The 21,723-nt window shown below is 48.5% G+C and overlaps 1 protein-coding gene across 1 annotated transcript in view; it reads left to right on the top strand.

The window, feature by feature from the left end:
* The window catches only part of LOC133351732 (hepatocyte growth factor receptor-like), a 52,249-nt gene that overhangs the window by 17,023 nt on the left and 13,503 nt on the right, over positions 1–21,723 (top strand). The window contains 12 exon segments of the mRNA XM_061567168.1: positions 32–942; positions 4,432–4,718; positions 8,352–8,537; positions 8,892–9,017; positions 16,490–16,669; positions 17,294–17,305; positions 17,307–17,461; positions 18,808–18,922; positions 19,341–19,430; positions 19,432–19,478; positions 20,208–20,369; positions 21,243–21,342. Coding sequence (XP_061423152.1) covers positions 32–942; positions 4,432–4,718; positions 8,352–8,537; positions 8,892–9,017; positions 16,490–16,669; positions 17,294–17,305; positions 17,307–17,461; positions 18,808–18,922; positions 19,341–19,430; positions 19,432–19,478; positions 20,208–20,369; positions 21,243–21,342 — 2,371 coding nt within the window.

Raw genomic sequence — 21,723 nt, 5'->3', positions numbered from 1 at the left:
TGATGTTTTATCTGCAACGTTTGTGCAACAGAATGGAGGTGCCCAGGGGCATCTTGCTGCTGCTCCTGACCTGCAGGCTTGTCGCCACGACCGCAGCCAGCCACCCGGACAAATGTCCCTCGGAGAACGAGCCATGGTGGACCAGTTTTGCCCCGGCGGGCACGGTGGATCTGCCCACCTTCTCCTCCGCCACGGCCATCCAGCACGTGGCAACCGACGGAGACCACCTGTACGTGGGCGCAGTGGGAACGGTGTACGTGCTGGACTCCGACCTGACGCTCGTTCACGAGATCCCCTTCGGCAACGTGACGTGCGAGAACCCGGCGGCGCCAGGCCCTCCCCCGGCCGGTGACAACCTCAACCTGGTCACGGTGGTGCACAAGAGCACCGACTACCATTTCTTGCTCACGTGCTGGAGCGCGCAGCGCGGGGTGTGCCTGCTCCACACGCTCGACGAGCTGCCGCCCGCCGGGCCGCCCACGTGCCTCAACGGCGGCGACGGCGGCGACGGCGGCTGCCCCGACTGCTTCGCGAGCGCCGCCAGCACCGAGGTGGTGGTGAGGGAAGACGGCGGGGCCCATTTCTTCGTGGGCGCCTCCACCGACCCGTCGGTGGCCGACGCCGCCTCGCCCGCGACGCTGTCCGTCAAGCAGCTGCTGGGGAAGGAGGACGGATTCAAGTTCTCGGTGGGGCACCTGCCGTCGCTGACGGTGCTGCCCGAATTCCGCGCCGCCCACCAGGTCCGCTACGTGACGTCGTTCGGCAGCGGCGGCTACGTCTACTTCGTGACGGTGCACCCGGGCGCGCGCCACGGAGGGGGCACGCAGACGCGCATCGGGCGGCTCTGTGAGGCCGACCACGGGCTGCAGTCCTACGTGGAGCTGCCGCTCGTCTGCCTGCTCTCGGAGAAGCGCAGGAAGCGCCGCCAGGCCCCCGGCAAAGGTAAAATAAAGCGTCTCGCGGTGCGGTGGAATATTAGGGTCTATAAAATGACTACCATAGCTGTCCGATGTGTTTCCAGGCTGTCCCGCGTATTGTTAGGCGCGATGTCCGATGCTATATTGGACAGACGGGACGTAACAGCGTAAGACTAAAAGAACACCAAAGAAACATAAAATTATCTCAAACGCAACTGTCGGCAGTGGCAGAACATGCTTGACAACAAGGACACTCAATAGATTTTGATAACGTTGAAGTGTTGTGTAAAACTAATTATTATTGGCAAATACTAATTAGAGAATCCATTGAAATTGAGAGAAATAGAAATAACTTTTATCGCTCTGACAGCTACAGGCTTAGTGTGGCCTGGAAGTGTATTATTAAATAATACATATTACAATTCTTTCTCGGGGAAACACATACTAATTAACTGATTACTAACGTAGTATATAATTACAATAACACACATTGCAACTAATTACTAATCTACAACTTATCATAATAATTAACTGATTACTAATGTATTATATAACACCCCCCGCCCCCACCTTTAATTTCTGCGCTTGAGTGGTTATAGTAAGTTATTAAATAATACACATTACAACTAATTACTAATCTACAACTCATTACTAATCATAACAATTGACTGATTACTAATCTATTATATTATTACAATACCCCCCTCCGTCTCAAATCACTGCGCCTGAATGAGAAGAATGATGACGTCACCCTGCTGCTGCTGCTCTATTTAAATTGCCCGATGATGCTGGATGCAATTACCAGCGAAACGTCGTACTAAAAAATTGTAAATGTTGTGGTTTCACTCTTCAACACACCGGTGGGCTAAAGTAGTGAACCATTTGTCTTTTGTCAACGTGACACTTTTTTACTGATTGGTCGTGTCAGGTGGTGGAGGGTTATGACACATTTATAAATAACGAGATCTAAACATTAAAATATCGCTATCTTCATACGCTACAGTAATTTTGCTGGAGCAGTCACACCTGATGACGGATGCTTGTGTTGCTTCCAAAACGTCGTGATTTAATTTAGTTGTTTTATTTTTTTATTTGATTTTGTTTTCACCTACGTGACTTTACCGTAACAGCCAAAGAGTATGGATCCTTGCAGTCACGAAAACCTCAAATCTAGAACGTACGTGATCTAACCCAAAAACGTTTATTATGAATAATATTGGTCGCGAAAGCCTCCGTGTTAAACCGAGCTTTGTGTTGTCTACTTGGCTTTACAAAATAAGTCGGCATTGCATATCAGTGAACATTTATTCCACCAAAACAAGGATGTAGACCGGCTGCTAACTGATTGTAGCTTTACAACAGTGGACTAACGAGTAGGAGGTGGAAGTGTTTTTTCGTTGCGCCTCGAAGCACACAGACACGCTTGCTGCAATTCAATTCATGAGTCACAGCTGTTATTGCTACGTTCTCTTGATGTGTTGACCACACCAGCAACATATTCTTGGTTATTTCGGTAAAGTCACGTAGAAGGGAAATAATAAAAAATAAAACGTAATAAGATAAAATGCTCACGACGTTTCTGCCACAAACAGCCATCCTCAGAAACACACCAGCAACGTTATTCATACAATAGAATATTTTAGCTGCCACGGTTGGCTGGAGGAGAATATCTTCGGGGAATGATATCTTACGTCTTTCCGTGTGTCCCTATGCTAAGGCGTGTGTGTGTGCTTACGCTCTGACAAAGTAATGTAAGCTCTGTAATGTTTTGCTAATGTATAAATGTCTTCAATATCATTGCCAAAATTGCACAGTGTGTGTGATTTAATAGATTCGATAGCAGGTCGTAAAATAAAAAATATCGTAAGGCACTTGGAAACCAAACCAAATGTATGGGGCAGCATGTATCCTATTTCCCCACTCATTTATGTCCTTCATATTCTGTGGTTCACCTCTGTATGAATGTATGTTGAACTTCTTTCGCACCGTACGTAGCCAACGGTGCTACTCTTGAGGTGCGGGGGAAGGACAACAAACTAAATACAAAAAGCAGCTCTAAAGAAATTAGTTTCCAATCAAGATGATTTAAAAGTGCAAATCTCCAGTGGATTCCTAATATCGGAAGGAAGAGCGTTCCAGACGGCCACAGAAGCGCATCTGAAAGCGCGTGATGCGGTGACCGTCTTTGTTCGATGGCGAGCCACAAGCCGGCGCTGCGAGGATGACCAGAGTTCACGTGATGGTGTATGCTCCTTGACGAGATCAGCAAGGTGTTGTGGTTTATTTGTGGCACCGTTTTATACGCCTGGGTCTATTCAGCATCCATGCCACCTCATTGAAGGGCGAAAAAGCACAGGCTGAAAAGTAATAATGGTTTTTGTTCAAAATGTTCTGGGTGTCTCCTAGACAAATGTAAATATTTGGGGTGTCTGGACACCCACGGAACTCAGTTAGATTTTGCGGGTCTCCTAAATATAAATACTGCTTTACAATCGACGGTTGAAACGCAATACTGTAAGCACTTATGGCAAATCCTCTCGGTAATTTGGCAATTAAAGGCATATCATTACTTGGTGTATTACTACTAGTTCCGTGCAATATTTCAAATAATTTTGCTTATTTTACGTTTGATTTTAACTTTAAAATTTGTATATATCATCGGAAAACTAAAACCTAAATTGCTAATTTAAATGATGCGACTGTTATGGCATCAAGCATTGGTGGTGGAAAAACAATCAAGGGAAGGAATGAATGATATAAATCAAATTGGGATGTAACATTTCATTTTTAAAAAGTGAAACGGAATCTTTTATCTTCTTGGTTCTTTCGGTAATGTCACGTAGAAGGGAAATAATAAATTAATAAAAATAAAACATAATAAAATTTTAATTTTCACAAAACGTCGTGATAATTTTTATTTTATTATGTTTTATTTGTATTATTTTATTATTTCCCTTCTCCGTGACTTTACCAAAAGAACCAAGAAGATTAATCCCTGCAGCCACAAAAGCTTTAAATCGAAATTTAACGGAATCTTTGACTTACGATGAATGATGATGTTGACGATGATATTGGTGGTGGTGTTGGAGGGGGCTTACACGTGGAGGGAGACCGCGTGGGAATGTTGGTAAGGGATGATGGTGACGAGATATTCATCCGCAGCATCTACTGTGCAGCACAGTACAAGCAGACGGTGTGCTATTTTTCGACGTGGAGATGAGAAGCTTAGCAGCATCGAACCGTGTGAGAGCCGAAACATCACCGCCGTGTTCCAGAAAACAGACCTCATTAAATAAACGGTGCGTAATCGAAACGCTCGTTCGATAACTTGAAATTCTTTCGCACCGTACGTAGCCTACCGTGCTAATCGAACCGCGTTCAGCGAGGTGTTCCTGTACGCAAAGATGCTTCAACAAAACTACGACAGCCTCTGGGCCCCAATAAAATGAAAAACCCGCTTCTGTTCACAGTCGCCTCGCCTCTGCTCACGTTGCCCGTCTTTTGTCCCCGGCAGTAGCGGCACAGGCGCCGGCAGAATCGGCGATATTCACCTCGATGGCGGCAGCGTTCGTCGCCCGCCCGGGCAGCTGGCTCGGCGTGCAGCTCAACGTGCGCGCGGGGGAGGACGTCCTGTTCGGCGCGTTCAGCGAGACCGGCGCGACAGCCCGCTCCGGGATCTGCTCCTTCCCCTTGAACATGATCAACGAACTCATCGGGCAAGGGAGGGACACGTGTGTCAACGAAGAGCGCGACAGGGGCATGCAGTACTTCTTTGGGCCCGGCGAGCGCAAATGTCAAAAGGTGAGCGGCCTGAGCGGCCTGCGTGGGTATTGCGCTCGGTGCTTTGGTGGTCATGAGGCGGGAGACGAGACGCTCGAGTTATCGTCGTCGTCATGGTTTCCATTATTGTTATCATTCTTCATCATCGTCGTTATCTTGATCAGTTGTAATCACCATATCAAGAGTCACATTGTTGTAATTTCTGTCACAGTATATATTTTTTTGCTGTAGAATTTCCCTCAATATTATGCCTATTGTGCGATTATTGGCGTGTCATCGTGAGGTGAAGAAGCCATTCACATCTCTTGCACGGCAGTGGGACCCTCCGTGTTTGAGGAACGTCCCACACGAGCAGGGTGACCTTCTAGAGACCCCTTTGAAGCGACGTGGTCCGTACGCTAGAGGACCGCACTTTCACACCCGCTCTGCCATTGGCGTTTGATGTTTCGCTTTTGGACCATGACCTTAATCGGCACCAGCAATCAAACATTGGGCATTTGCAGCATGTATCAGATACATTTTTTGTACGTGAAGGGAGAAGACTGGTAAAAGTGAAATGTTGAATATTGGTGCACCGCGGTATGCCGTGTACACTTCGCGTGGCCTTAAAGTGCACACAGCCTGGTACAAGCGCCGTGGTGACGTCGCCGCCACTTAGTGGCGAATGGCGGTTGTTGTTGTTGCTGTCAGGATGGTGAACGTGGAATGCAAAATCTGCCTCGTTTGTCCACCACCCTGACTTTTGACATTATTAGTTGAAAAAAAGAATCTGTATTTTTGAGGAGATTAATGCAGTTCTGTAATATTCTCCCAAATCTTTTGCCATTCAATTTCGCATTGACAAGAATGCAATTTGCATTGGCAGTTGAACTAAGAAACGAGTTAATCCGTGTCTTCTATGGCAGGGCTTCTCAAACTCACACTAAGCTGCAGTCCACATGTTTTCTTTTCACCAATCTTACGGTGGATCACTCAAATGTTGTGAAACGTCCTTCCCGTGGTCGTCGAGGTGCCATCCCCTGGCTCGTGGTGGTGATGGCGGCGATGTTGTTGTTGTTGTTACGTCAGCCTGACTGAACTTGCGGTGCCCACGCCTCACAGAACGCAGCCCTCCCCCTCCCTCCCCCGTCACGTGGGACAAACGCCCCACCGGACAAACTCAAGGACTAACGCCTCGTGTTCAACCACCTTCAGTTCAGTTCAGTTTCATGTATTAGGTATAGTCCTGTGAGCCATGTGGCTCTTGACTCGGGTGCAACCGCAACAAATAAAAACATGAACGAGAAACATATTAAAGTGACTACGCGCAACAGAAAAATCCAGGAAAAAACAGCAAAGTCTTCCAGAAAAAACGCTGTGTGCAAAAATCCCGGTGGGATGCAAGTCAAACAATAACAACCACAAGACAATTTAGATTAAAGATATCAGTCTAACTCTGTACTACAACAAACAAATATGGCTAAACCAAAACGTTTTCGAGATCACCAAAATAAAGCTATAAAAACAATGTAACGGTGATCAAAGGAACTGTGATTCAAATGTAACGATTTACATAACATGTACGACCTTAAGCGAGACCTTAACATTAATTGTCCACAGCGTGGTGAGACTGCAATGATGTGCATCAGAGCTGCTTTCAGCATGATTTTGAGTTTCCCAAATGGCTGTTTACGTTACATATCAAACAAGTTGCAGGACCCTCTTGAGAAAAGAGTCTTTGAGACTCGGTGAGACTTTCCCGGTTAAATTAAAGGCGTGTTTGTCCTCACTGACAAATACTCAGGCTTGTGTTAGACAGTCCATGACACACATGCGTTATTCGTTTCGCTCATTGCTTTATTCCTTCAAGCGAATCGATGTTCAATGCATTGCTGTTCCAGATTTGTAAGGAAGTTAGCAATGTGTCTCTTGGAATTCTTTTTTTACAATGTCATGACGCATCCTTGTTTGGGTGGGGGGGGTTGTGGCCAGGATGGTGAAATCGCTGTCGCATCAAGACACGGGAAGTATGCATGTGCAGTGTGTTTTCTGGTTTTACCGCGCATTGTTCGTCACAATGTCCGACGTTTCGCTCCACATGTTGGACCTACGTGGGGCGAAACGTCGGGCATGGTGCCGAACAATGCGTGGTACGACGGCCCTGCAACTCCACCCTGGTTTCAGGAGGTCCACCCAAAATCTCAGCGGGACACACACCGCAGACAATGTCAAACAAACTTCAAATAAATATTCAACACGAAACAGAATGGGTACCGTCATGAGAATCTGCTCCGAGTGTGTATTAGGAAAGGCTGAAGAAACACCGCCAATGGCGTTAAATATTGTAGCAACATTTTTCTTATTTTTTACTCGGCTACAAAATGTTGGCAAGGGAGGCTAAGCCTTGGGGCGGGGTGGGGCACAGGTCCCTGTAGGCGCCCCCTCGACACGACGGGGCTGCCGTACAACTACAAAACACGTTGGAGAGAGATATACGTACGGCTCGGCCTCGAAAACATACGCAGCAGTGCGAGTGGCGTGTGTTTAACAGCGAAGGAAGTCACCCAGACCTGTGTGGGCAGGATGGCTTGTGAGGAGAATCCTGTCTCAGAGGGCCTCTGTGGGGTATATCATACTTTTTTGCCAACTCATCATCTCTGGTTACCCGTGGACTTTGGAGTGTTGTTTGTGTACACTTTGCACATACAGTATTTCAGCGGGGCAGAGCAAGACTTGCTCACAAGTGTGGTCTTGTTTTGATTATGGCCACGTTTGTGTGTGGGTTTTTTTGCATCAGAGACATTTTTGCCTGATCCCCACATGGTAATGTGGAATTTCCCACACTGAATTGATAGTAGAGGTGACTGATACTTATGTGAGAAGAGACATTCTGGCTTGACTTTAAGGCTTGCTAAAGGTTCGGTAAAGCAGAATAATGATAATAAGATTTAAATAAATTTCTTTGTAAATGCACTAAACCACAAATCAGTGGCAAAAAAAGCATTCCTTGGGATTTTAAAGTTTTTAAAGAGATATATATTTTGGACATACACTGCATAAATAACCTGTAAAGGATGTACAGCTAACCTCCTGGACATTTCAACCGGTTTGTCCAGCTGTGACGGCACTTCACGCAAGAGTTATCAGGTGTTTATAACGACCACTCTACATAACTTTCAGCGGTCTCTCATAATTATTTTTACGATGTGTCTAGAACATAGTGCAGTTTAATCTCGAAGGACCTATCATTGCACGACCTGCTTTTTAACAGTTTCTGACCTCATGCCTGACTCCAATGTGGGTTGGAGAGGCCAGAGGTGTCTCAGGGGTGGGGCAGGGCCTGTGTGCAGTCGACGGTGCCAACATCGGAAAGAAGAGAGGCGAGCCACTCGCCGTCACTGTGTGGATAGGGCTTGTGACGTGAGTGGACGGGCCTGACGGATGGGAAGTGTACGTGTGCGCGCATTTATGTTGAACTTCTTTCGCGCCACACGAAGCCAACCGCGCTAAATGGAGGTGCATGTGGAAGGACAACAAAAAAAAACGCCACATTTTCTAATCGGTCCTTCCTGAAACGTGGTAGCTTTAGAATCGGGCGGGGTGCGGGGAGGGCACCGCGCCTCCACATTCCATGCCGAGCGAGCGTCTTGCGTCCTGTTGTTTTTCATGATCCAGAGAGCGGCGCCCGTCAGCCCGTGCGGCTCGGACAACGACTCCCCGCTGGTGCTGGCGTCCGACATGACCCGCTACGACATGTTCCCCAACCTGTTCAAGGACACGGCCGTCACCTCTCTGGCCGTGCACGCTCTCGGCAACGACACGGTGGCCAGCGTGGGCACACGCGACGGGCAGCTCGTGCAGGTGCGAGAGTGGGGGGGGGAGTTGGGGTGGGCTTCTCAGAACCGGGTAACCTGATTCTTATAAAAAGGCTCTCGTTGAACGGCTCCGATCATCGTAGCCACTTGCTCGCTAGCTTGGTTCTATGAGCGAAGGATGGAACGAGAGGCCGTGAATGGCTTCGTACTGCGGTCATGACGAGGATGTTAATTTCTGTGGTGTAGTAGTAGTGTGGTTGGCGTGGGCCATGTGCGAGAAATTGAATGGGAGCCCCCTGTTCAATATTCCCATTTTTTTAAAGGCCAGCGATTGGGTTCCTCCGGTCTGTGGACCCCAGTGCAGCACCCTCGATAGCTACCCCGACTGGTTGTGTTGCAGGTATTGATGGATCGCCACCGCGTCTACGAGCCCTACGTGAACATTACGCTGGACAAGGGCAAGGAGGTGTTGCCTGCAGCCATCGTTCTTCCCCACAGTGGCGTGTTTGTCGTCGCTGGAAACAAGGCGAGTCCTTCCCATCCCTCCTCCAGGTGTTTGGGATTTTGTTGAGCAGTTCAACGCAGTGCCGTCCAGCCGAGTGACTGGGTGTGGAGGAGCGTAACCTATGGATTATACGCAACGGTGGTGCACATTATATGCAGAGGTTGAGGCCTGCATCCAGCAGTGGATTGACAAATGGTTGTACATTTATGTGTGCAGAGAGTAGCAGTTGCGTAGTGGTTAGTGCCCAGCTATCTGACACCGGTGGCGTTATATCTGAACCGGCCTTGAATCCTCCCCTTCACCGACCAGCGTGTTGAAGTATGGTTGAAGACAAAGATCCCCTGTATAGCCTGAACAGACTGTTGGGGCAAGTGTTGTTATCGAGCACCTATGATAACCGACACGGCACACGAGGGGGTGGGTGGCCAGCACCATGCTCAGCCATCTTTGTCTCTCGAGTGGCGATGTTTACACATCGCACCAGGTACTCATTTGAAGGCTGAGCTGACCTAGGGGAGAATCAGGACCGGTTCAGATAATCGTCACTGGCGTTGGCCGTGAGCGGGAATCGTACTCGGGTCGCCGGGTTCGTATCGCTGCGCGCTAACCACTGCGCGACCGCTCGTGGTTAAATAACCACGATGACACATTACAGCGTCTTGCTGCGGATATGAAATGAGGCGCTAATGTTACTTTCTGGCTAATGCGGCAAAACAAAACGGTTCCAAGGAGAGATCAAAATTATAATAAAAGAAAAGAAAAAGAGAATTGATTATTTAATCAAATCATGGGAATTCATCCATTGATCGGTGGGAGTGAATCATCATATGCCAAACACAGGCATACAGCGACTTTCATTCTCATCGCGCGTGTACGGAAGGCGATGTGTTCGTTATTATAACCGACTTTATTTAGTATGGAGCGAGGGCTGATTGAGATTGCGTCTCGTTTGCAATACAAACCGACACAATCGAAGTATAGCATTGAGCAGACACGCTTGCGACGGAGCGGCTCGTGGCGTTGCAAGTCGGCGTTTGAGCTACGCGCCAGGACAACGTGACCTTTCCCTTCACGTTAGAAATAAAATTAAGGGAATTGAATTGAATTGCGTGCCGCCCTTTGACACGCAACGATGATTTAAAGCCTTTACAGACGACACGGACAATAAATCGGGAGTTACTTCATGATATTACGACGCAAGGGTCAGCGGATGCATGAAGCTGTTACGAGAGAGGGGAGAGATATTGTGGTGGACAAGTTTGGAGCGTACTTTGTGATTTATGTTCCTACCGGTCCCATGTGGATGTGTGGTGCCTTTAATGGAATGAGACTCTTACAGCGCCAACATAATTTCCCCCCTGCGTGCAGCGTGTTTTCTCGTGAGATGGCTAAGTGTGTGCCGTAGCCTTGGGTAATTCTGCTGTAGAGTGGTGTCTGCCAAAGAAAAGGTCTGCGAGCCCAAATGTTTCTGGATTGCAGGACGTGTGACCACTTACAGAGCGAACGTTTCAAACCAACACGCGCAAGAACGTGAAAATGCACTCTGCCCTTGTGCATTATGCAAAGCCATCATTCTCTGAGAAGCAGTGGATTTCATGAACAAGTACATTGTGGTCCTCTTGTCTGAAGTCACCGTCACAATATATTGGCACAGATGTGACCGACCTGACAGGCAGCAGTGACACAGAGGATAGACATCTGTAGACCGTTGGAACCTCCTTTGCCAGTAGCAAAATATGATCATTGGTTATTTTACCCTTTTATCTGGCAACAAAACTGACACCTTTTGGCGTCATCTGGTCCAACACCATGTGAGACTAGGCTCTAAGGAAAGATGTCTCGGGTGTGGATCCAATCAATTTCAAGGACAGTGCATACATTATCAGAGTTGTGTGTTTTTTGCTTGCATTCCGACTGCAGGTATTGTGGTCAATGCAAACATGACTCCTTGTAAAAAAAAGGTGTCAGTTTTGTTGCCAGATAAAAGGGTAAAAACCAATTATCTGTAGACCCGTTTTGTCCTTGTTAGGACTCATCAGAATGTTGCAGTCACCAATGCTCGCTGCTGCTGCAAACGTGTTCATCTGTGAACCACGTATGTGGAGTCCCCCCCCCACTTCCACACAATGGGGGCCCATTGGCCTGGCTAATGCCAACAGTAATGACATCTGCAAATGACGATAAAACCTCGTGACAGAGCGAATGAATGCGCAAAAACTCGATGGGCAACGTCAGGCGGCAGCCGTGTGATTGCTAGCGGAGGCAGCGCGCTCGGGTGGTCGTTGACAAGCAGCGCAGTGCATGGTGCCACGCCGTACTGGCTTGTCGGGTTTTTGTGGTGTGCGTCTGTGCGTGTGTCTTTGTGCATGCAGACTGACGATACAATACAATAGGTGCGTCCAACACAATTGCAGGTCCGAGCTCACTTTTCCAAGGGAGACCTTGCTTGAAAGAAATAAAGGTTTGCGTGCAACTATTAAAAGCGGTGCGTTGCTGTTGCACTGTAAGACCACGAGAGATGGCAACGGCTTGGGGAGGCCATCGTCCAGCAGTGGATGGATCTTGCCTGGCGATGATGACCATAATGGAGGAGCACTCTCTCTGGTCCCGTTCGTTTTTCGATGGAATCGTTTTTTGTTGTTGTAAAAATGTAGCTCCATCACCCGTGATGAATGACCCCTCCTAACAAAGGGTTCTGGGATCACCTTGCCCTGCACATCTGTAATCCCTTTTAATTACCGGTCGTTATTTTGATACGGGCTCACAATGGGCGTGCTTTTGTGCAAAGAAGACCAATGTCCTGAGGCAGGTGGTGGTGTAAGATAGTCGTCTACTGTGAATGATGGCGCACTTTTTACTTTACCCCCAGGGATAGCCATCCTCCTCACAGCATAGATTACCATTGCAATGGGACACATTACCATCACAATGGAGGGCAATGGCTCTGGAAGATTTGCGGTCTCGTCCTGTTCTCAGCTCGCAGTGTTTACCCCCTGGCTGGTTACCATGCTGGTTTGTCTGTGAATCACAGCATCAAAAAGGTGTTTGCCTCTTTTTCTAAAATACCATCCCGGTTGTGTGATGGACGTCGAAGGGTGTACAGTACAACCTTGCATTGCGAGTAACTTGGTCTGCGAAGTGTTTTACAAGACGAGCAAATTTTTTAAAAATATATTAATTTGATAAACGAGCGAGGTCTTGCAATACGAGTAGTACGTGTATACGCTTTGTCTGCCGAGCGTCACGTGATCACAACTGATGTACGAGTGCTTTGGATTACAAACACGTTTCCGGAACGAATTATGCTCGCAATCCAAGGTTTTACTACATTCGGATCTTTTGCAGAACAGCAGCACAACTCTCTTGTGTTTGAGAACGCCCCATGGAAGTGGATACTGCAGAGCTACTACCTCGGAGATGCCTTCACTTGACCTTTGGCCACTGAGGGCAATGCTCAACGCCTGATGGTCAATCCCATTTATAGAATTGTCACCACAGGAATCTTGCCAAAATTAAGTGCAGAAACAAATTGAATGAGTTTTTTTTTTTTTCTGCAGTTATTTGTGACTGGGCTGATAGACCATCAACTATCTACACTTGAGAACAGTGGAGGACTGCTGAAATGAAGACGCAACCCAAATTAAAATCTTGTAGATGCGTACCTCAGCTGTTGTATTCCAGGCTGTCTGAAATGAGTTAAAGTCAGAGTTTAACCCGTCATTATGGCACTCGTGATCACTCTCTCACATTTATAAAAAGTTACTGCAGGAATGTCAGTAGAGTGCTATTACAGACCACCCAACCATGAAATACAAGTAATATTTTCAATGATTAACAAAGCTTCAAACTGTTGTTGGGTAGCCCAGGACGCAGTGGCAGTGTAGGCGAGTGTCTACAAGATGTGCGATGCATGTCTTTGTTTTTTGGGTTGCGACTTTGAGTCGCATGTGGACCCAGTACCTTTGACCAATACACCAGGAATGCACCCAGTCTTAGTAGAGCTAAGAAGCAGGCTTTGGGCCTGGATTTTGTTTGAATAAGCAACCACCATGAAGAACAGCTTCTTATCGGCTGTGGAACTATTTGATGGGTTCGCAGAGGGCAGTGCAGCAACATGACTTGTTGTACTGTGCTTTTATATGCTCCCTTGGCTACGTTTCCCTCCAAATCACGCTGACCAGAGCGAAGAAGTGGTCAAATAACCTCTGCAACTTACACGAGGTGACGAAGGCCCTCATCCAGCAGTAGGCTGGCGAAAGCGTTGTTCGCGTGCGTACAGTTGACCAAATTAGCAGTTGGTAAATAACTGATGGTAGACTTTGTGTTCATTGTCAAGACTCCATTTGGGCTAAAATGTGGCCAGGAAAATAGTTGGTGTGTCTGAGATGATCGTGACAAATGAGTCATTGTAACATGATCTCGGCACCAGGGGTGGCAGGACTGGCTGTCGCGGTGGCTTGGGTGTGTGACAAAATGACTCATCAATAGAATAAACCTCTAACAGTAAAATGAGTCTCGGGGCCACCAGAAGTATGATTGTAATCCCTTATCTTTTTGTCCACGGAAAAATAGACGCTTGATTGTCATTTGTTGGGACACGCTTCGCTTGTCCTCCCTCATATTTGCTCCATAAAGAAGCCATTAGCAAGCAATACAATCCACTGCCACAATTGCATTCGCGTTATATCATGTATAGCCTATTTCAACGGTAAGTGCTTTTTTTTTTTTACAATGATAGGATGGCCATTTCCCGTGGTTATTTTGACCGCTGTGCACCGCTCTGCTTGGCTGCATGATCTGTAAAGCCAACTGTATGTTCCGCATTGGTGGCTTGAACCGCCACCTAGCTACACGTTTACAAAACACGTTCCTTCGGAGCGGGAAGGTAGGAACTTGGTTGGACAGCACATTCGTGCACGACAGACAAAAAATCCCTGGTGGGCAGTGTGGATCCTGTTGTTCCTACCTGTATTAATGGTAGGGCTATCTGCATCGACCAATTCACATAAACAACTCAACGTGGTACGGGAAGGGGATAAGACTGGCTGTGATGTGGAAAGCCAAACCAGGACTGGTTCGGTACTGTTCCTCTGGAACGAAGCATTCCAAACTACATTTGTTATCGACCCACCACAGTGAGTCTTCTCAAATTTACCAAATTGCCTCCGTCTGAATACACCCTTGTTGACGCACCTGATAACTAAACACATGTGACATGGTGTGGAGAGCACCGATTCAGGTTAGGATGGTGATCTTGTCTTTGTGTATGCATGTTTTTGGCATGAGACGTGGGACACTTTTAGCCATCATCAGGCATGCGATGTGCTGTAGCTCATTTGTATTTTAACGAAGGTGAATTGGTCACCTCGGGACAGACTTACCCCGCGGTGCCTCACGAGGAATTTAGTTTGAGGGTGACGTACTGCACTGCCACGCCGGATCTCAATTCCAGGCACCGGGAGCTAAATCCAGTCTGAGCGCTCGCACCACCGTTGTTTCAGGTAGACGGCTCACGTGAACTTATCACCCAAAACGATGCAAATGGATTACCGTAAGCCCCAGAGCCAATGGGTCTGTGATGCTGCTGCTGCTGCGGGGTCCGCATTGTGTTTGGAGAATTCCCCCCGGGTGCCACGGCTTGATTACCGTGTTTCACCCCCCCCCACCCTCCCGCTTCCCTCCCTTCCTCCTCCTTCCCGCTACCCCACCTCAACCTCGTGGGAATTGCCCCTTGCCTCTGGTTCCAGAAACCAAATTCCACAACCCTCCCCCCCCCTCGCACATCCCCACAAAAAAATGAACGTACAAAAAATGTCACAATTAAAAACTGGATATAAATGCAGGCCCACGGCAGTTCGAATGTCGCCCGTATTTCCAATCTGGGGCGCTCTTGATTAAGGTGCGTACATGTACAGGCCTTTGTCAATCCACTGCTGATGAAGGCCTCTGAGCATAATGCAGGTCACGCAGGTTATTTTACCATAACTCACCAAAACTGGTGAGCATTGACGCGGGGACATAGAAGTGCAGTGCAACTATGGAACTTGCTGCCCGCCATGTAGCCTCACAGCCTATTACAACTGTCATACATGTTGGCCGCCCATTCAAGCACTGTGCAGGCTCAATCCTACTTGGGTATCTAGGTATGATGATGGGATGGGGAAAATTCCAGGTGATTTGGTCATAGGCTAGATGTTATGATATCATCACTTATTATAATAATACAATGTACCAGCCAGCTGGAGCAGCAGTAGAGTTTAGAGCTCACATTGGAAGGTTGTATTTTCGAATCCTGATCAGCAATCAACTCAGCCCATCATCATCACTTCAGGGTCGATAAAAAGGCTACCGCTTTGTGAGGAAGTCACTGGTTGGTCTATCCAACAACTCACCCCCACCATATGGATGTGGAATGTTCACCACGAGCTCAGTTCTATACACCGGAACCGAGCAGTTGCTCAATTGAACGGGAAACTAATTTGACATTTTTGACTTTTGAATGCACGTGGGCGGGTTTGAGACTTGTTGGCAATATTTTCCGGCCATTTTTCCAAGATAAAACCATTCGCAGAATACACAGCTTGAGTGGTCAAAATGGGGAGAGGTTTATTTTTATTTTGGCGTTGTGCTGACCATGACGACGATGGTGTCTCAAACTGCCATGTCATCGTGTGCTGCTGTTAGTTGGCCAACATTTTAATGGACCTCCAGTAATTGCATTTTAATTCAATAATACCCACATCCTCTCTAATAGGTGTGCATGGCGCTGATAAGGAAATATATATGTATATCAGATTACACCAATATCCCGGAAAATCTGACCCATTTTCACTGATACATAGATCTGGTTGGGAGTGACCAAGCTGGTAGGTGATGGTGTGTTTGAAGTGGTAAAAAAAGCCACTATTAAAATGTGACTTCATATTTTTGGTCAAATAATTAAATTCCAACATGGGAGCATTAGACAATGTTCTCACAGTTTCTTGTGATTGCTGATGAGCGCTTGCATTTATTGAGTACTTAAATACCATGGTACCTCAAAGCCCCTCTCATGCCAGGGCATTGATCATCAATGCACACACACGAGAACACAAAGATCGCCCATATTGGCATTACAACCTATGAAGGCTGGCATGATGCACGCAGCAGTCACGTGACCAGGACTACGCCCAGCCGCCTTGTCTCTCCATTGGCAACGTTTACACACCGCACCAGTCACTCATTTGAGGCTAAATTATCATTGGTGAGGCCCCAGACCGGTTTCAAATATCCATCACTGCTGTTGTCTACAAGTGTTTTCCGAGTCACAATTCCATTAACTTGGATGCGGCTATTTACTGCGCACCACCCCCAGTCGCTCCTGGGATCTGACCCCCCCCCGCCCCACACCCCGCGCCCCACCGCCGGTTACATCGAGCGCACGGGACGTGACGACTTTGCGCCTTTTAAAACGCAGTCCGCCGCTGCACCCCTCCCGTGCGTGACGCACGCAGGTGACACGGATACCGCCAGAGGGCGTAGGGTGCGCACACCTGCTGGCGTGCGACGCGTGCGTCCGCGCGCCTCCCTTTGCGCGCTGCGGCTGGTGCAGCACGGGGACGTGCTCGCAGAGCTTCGAGTGCACGGCGGGGGGGCGCTGGAGCTCGGACTCCTGCCCTCCGGTCGTCTCCCAGGTGAGGGGGCCGCGAGCGTGCCATCGGCGTCGCGGCGTCAGGCGGAGATTGCGTTCGTGACTGTCGGCGCAGCAGGGCGGCACCCTGCACTGGAGGATGGCCTGCGGAAGCAGACATTACAGAACTGCTTCTGAGATCCCATCCATGATCTGTTGTCCACACAGTGGGAGGCTGAGAAATCGGTGTTCGTCACTAGAGTCAAACTCGTATTTTTAATTCTCAGAGCTTGAATTCAGCAAAATTAAGTGCATATTCCAATTTATTTTAAATCCGAATATGCACTTAATTTTGCTAAAGTCTATCTCTGAAAATTTAAAATATTATTTTGACTTAACTCGCTATCAGATATGTGTGTGAGTTCACATCCTGCCCAGAGGTCAACTTTACCCATCATCTGTACATGCAGTTTAGAATTTAGCGTGAAGTCAACAGTCACTGTCTCGTGGAGTAACTCGCCCTTGCCATAGGCATGTGTAATATCATCAACCAGCTCAGCGCCGCAAGTGAAGATGGGCATGGCCCGCACTTTTGTAAGCGTGACGACGCTTTGAAATCGGGCGTTCACACACAAACAACGTTTTCAAAGGTGGATTTTTTTTTGCCCCGCGGGGATTTTTCCCGCAGTTCTTTCCTACTGTCGGCGCCGGTGTCAGGAGGCACGCGGCTCACGCTGTGCGGGAAGCACCTGCTGGAGATCACGGACGACATCGCGAGCAGGCGCCAGGAGGAGACCGCCGTCACTGTCGGAGCGGTGGACTGCATCCTCGATCGTCAGAACAGCAACGACACACTGTACGCGAGGGCACACTGTACGCGAGGGGACACGGAGCCACGATGGAAGACTCGCTCGCAGACTCGCTCACAGACTCACTCATAGACTTAGTGGCAGACTCACTCGCAGACTCACTCGCAGACTCACTCACAGACTTAGTGGCAGACTCACTCACAGACTCACTCACAGACTTAGTGGCAGACTCACTCACAGACTCACTCACAGACTTAGTGGCAGACTCACTCACAGACTCACTCACAGACTTAGTGGCAGACTCACTCACAGACTCACTCACAGACTTAGTGGCAGACTCACTCACAGACTCACTCACAGACTTAGTGGCAGACTCGCTCGCAGACTCACTCACAGACTCACTCACAGACTTGGTGGCAGGCTCACTCGTAGACTCACTCGCAGACTCACTCGCTGATATGCTTGACAAGCGGAGTCGTAGCGCCCTCCTCAACATCGACCGACCTGCCGAAGTTGTCCAAGATTTTTTCATCAAGGCCCCAGGATTTATCTTGACCTGCCACAGTCACTTGCGTCTGGGTGGACCTGGGAGCCGTTTCCAGTAGCTCCAGGTCTTGTGCTGCGTGGTCGGATAGCGACGCAGAAGTCCAAGGGTGGCATGAGGCGGCTTGTCGATGGGCATCGGTCTGACACGTCCAAACTAAGTCGGGCGTCTCGCAGCCATCAGACCGGTTGGTTTAGCGCAGGCCGGTGCACTCCGTGATTCCTTATTGCTTAACAATACAGAATCGGCGACGTGTAGATGTCCGATGAACTCGCGGTGGCGCTCGGAGAGAAGATGGATTAGTGAGATGAAGCGGAGGCGAACAAGAGTTTGAATTGAGAGAGCTGTGGGATGCAGCGCAGGTGACGGTTATTGAAATGAATGTGAGAGGAGCAAGAGAGAGGAAAGACCTGGATACAAGAGGTACAGATTGATGGTCACATATATGAACGTTATGGCGTCACAACACCATGTGATATAATAACACGTGACGTCAAATGGCCCACCAGCACACGACAAGTTTTGTTATGTGGCCCACTGGAAAATAGAGCCTAATAACAAGTTGAAATGGGAAATATTTGCGTGTGTTATCGTACATATGTATATACAGATTAATAATTGATTTAGCATTTAGCCAAGTAATGGTCTGACCAAATTCTTGTCATGAACCCCTCCCACCCCCAGCCATCTGACGTAGAAAAACAAAATCACGTTTCGTGTGCACAGTAATTTATTATCGATTCAGCTCGCCCGCAAGTTGATGTACAATCCTCACGACCACATTAATGAATCGGTGAAATGCGACGTTTCACTTGGAGCTGTGGTGAGCACGTGTGTCATCGCCAACAGCCTGGTGTGCGTCCTGGGGCCGACGAGCAGTCGGGAGAAGCTCGGCCGCGTCGTGCAAGTGAACGTCACCACCCCCAGGGGGGGCTCCACCCTCGTGGAGGGATTTGAATTTGTGGTGAGTTATCCGGTGCGCTGCGCGCGTGTGTACTTGCGCGTGCGTGTGTGTGCTCGCGCGCGTGCTTGTGTATGAAGAATATTTAAACCGGTTCCGGGCCTCTCCTAGGTTGACTCAGCCTTAAACGTGTGTCTGGCCATCCATGATGCTGACCATCCCTCCCCCCATGCGTGGCATCAGCCTTCATTGATGCTCGCGAATGGCAATTGCCCCTACAGCCCGTTAAAAGGCAATACGGGGAAATTTATTTTTGTGTGTGGAGCGCGAGAGTGCAGCGGTTAGCACACTGCGCTACGAACTCGGTCACCCGAGTTCAATTGCCCCTCACAGCTGGAAACTCCCCCGCCAGTGGCGTTGTGGCCACCGCCTTCCAAGTCGTGACCAGCGGCTGTGTGCGTGTCGCTGCCGAGGGACGCAGGTCCCAGAGGTGACAAAGATCTCGCCCGCGTTTGGCCCGCTTTCCGGGATGACTCTGCTCACGCTGGAGGGGAAACACCTCTCCGCCGGCTTCCGATCGGCAGGTCCTAGTCGGAGGCAAGCCCTGCCTCGTTGTCAGGTACGGCCGCGAATTTTTATTGCTAAACAAAGTTTTTTATCTTGCCAGATAAGGGCCACTTGAGCTATGTAGCTATCTTTCAGAAGCGACCTGGCTACCACAATTGATAGCTCAACGAAGTGGCTTTTTATCGTGTGGAAATGCTTAACAGGCGAATACTCTAAATGCATGTTGATTCTAAATGTGGAGGGAAAATCTGGAAGACCCGGAGAGAAAAATCCACACGACCACTGGGAGAGAGACATGCAAACTCCAAATATACAGGCCTCAGAGTCTAGATTTACAAGTGCATAGCTCCAGTGGCTTACTCAGGAAGAGCGTTCCAGACGGCCGCAGAACCACATCTGAATGCGCGCGATGCAGTGACCATCTTTGTTCGATGGCCAGCCAAAAGCCAGCTGCTGCCAGGATGACCGGAATTCACGTGACGGTTTATACTCCTTGACGAGATCAGCGAGGTGTTCTGATTAAAGCACAGGTGATTCCTGCTCACGGGCAACACCAGTGACAATTATCTGAACTGGTCATGGTGCCTCCCCTAAGTCCACACAGCCTCAAAATGAGTACCTGGTGCGGTGTGTAAACATCGCCACTGGGGAGACAAACGCGGTCGGGCGTGGTGCTGGCCACCCACCGTCCCGTGTACCGTGCCAGCCTTCATAGGTGCTCGCTAACAGCACCAAAATTCTGTTAAGGCTACACGGGCGAATCTTTGTCTTTGTGCGCCAGCTTTACAGAAACAACGATCGTGTGCACCACTCCCAAGCACACCGCGCTGGAAGAACTTCCCGTCGTCTGTAAGATCGATGACTCCATGTCCCCCACCCAAGCGTTCCGCTACCGCCCGGACCCCAACATCTCCAGCATCCACCCCAGCAGCAGCTTCATTGGGTGAGAGATTCCTGGTCGAGGAAAAATGAAGAGGACTCTCTCACACGTGACTTGGCTTGCCCGCTTAATTATTTTGTTATTTATATTCCGCACGGCGACTATCCAGGGCAGTCGCAATGTATCTTGTGAACATAACCCATCGCAAATACACGTTTTAGTGTAAATTTATTTTGTCGTTAGATATTTACTGTCGGGAAAGTACATCAAAGGATTGTAGAAAAAAATGTGGTGATAAAAAAACAGTACTAAAAGTTTTCGTCTTGATGATCAAGGCGATGGCGTCTTTCCGTGTGACGTCATCTCACGACGTCACATATCATATACCCGTGTGACATCACATTATGTACAACCTGGAATGTAACGTTATTATTGCTAATTTTAGTTTTCCTTCCCTGGCACTTCCGAGTTTGCTGTCCTCCCACACCTCCGATTAACACGGTTGGCTACGTACGGTGCGAAAGAAGTTGAACACACATATATTCATAATGAAGTAGTAATAAGTTTTTACCCTTTTATCTGGCACCAAACCTGGCAGCTTTATACAAGGGATCATGTTTGCAATAACCACAACACAAGCAGTCAAAATGCAAACAAAAAGAGACAACTCTGATAATGATATGCACAGTCCTTGAAATTGATTGCACCACACCCGAGTTGGCTTTTCTTAGAGCCTAGTCTCCACTGGTGTTGGACCAGATGACACCAAAAGGCATACAACTCAAAAACAGCGCACTGAGTATTGAGAGCTCAGGGTAAGCATTTACATTATGAGGACAAACGTGCGTTGAAACCGCTTGTGCAACATTTTTCTTCCCTCCTTTTTACGAGCCGAAATCCGTTTTCGTCCAATGTTTGTGCCTCCCTCGTGTGCAGCAGCGGGGACTGTCACGTCAACGTGTTCGGCTCGAATCTCGACTCGGTGCTCCACCCCCAGATAGTCATCCAGGAGTCGAGCACAACGGGGAGCACCAAGGTAGCTGGAGCCTGCCGGGCGCCGCGGTGGGGAGGTGGGCGGGTACCTCAGGGGGCACGGGGACTCTCGATCTGCTGCCACCCACTAAGATTTTCTGGGTTCGAATCGTGGTTTGCAGCCACCCAGTCATGAAACCGTGTTCTCTCAAGTGTGACGAGCTGATTGTCCCAACCTCGTTACCACTTGACCTATATGTTCTACGTGCTGAGAATGATAAAAGTACACATTATTGGCATGTAACAAACTTTGTCAAATGCGGCATTGGGAGAGGAGGCCTTCCTCCAGAAGGAAATTGACAATAAACTGTACGTTTCGATTTAAAGCTTTCGTGACTGCAGGGATTCATCTTCTTGGTTCTTTCGGTAAAGTCACGTAGAGGGG

Source organism: Lethenteron reissneri, chromosome 38 (genome assembly GCF_015708825.2).
Source record: "Lethenteron reissneri isolate LAM-NWPU_2019-01 chromosome 38, ASM1570882v1, whole genome shotgun sequence".
Lineage (NCBI taxonomy): Eukaryota > Metazoa > Chordata > Hyperoartia > Petromyzontiformes > Petromyzontidae > Lethenteron > Lethenteron reissneri.
The sequence above is the reverse complement of the archived record's forward strand: the minus strand, read 5'-3'. Positions and strand labels throughout refer to the sequence as shown.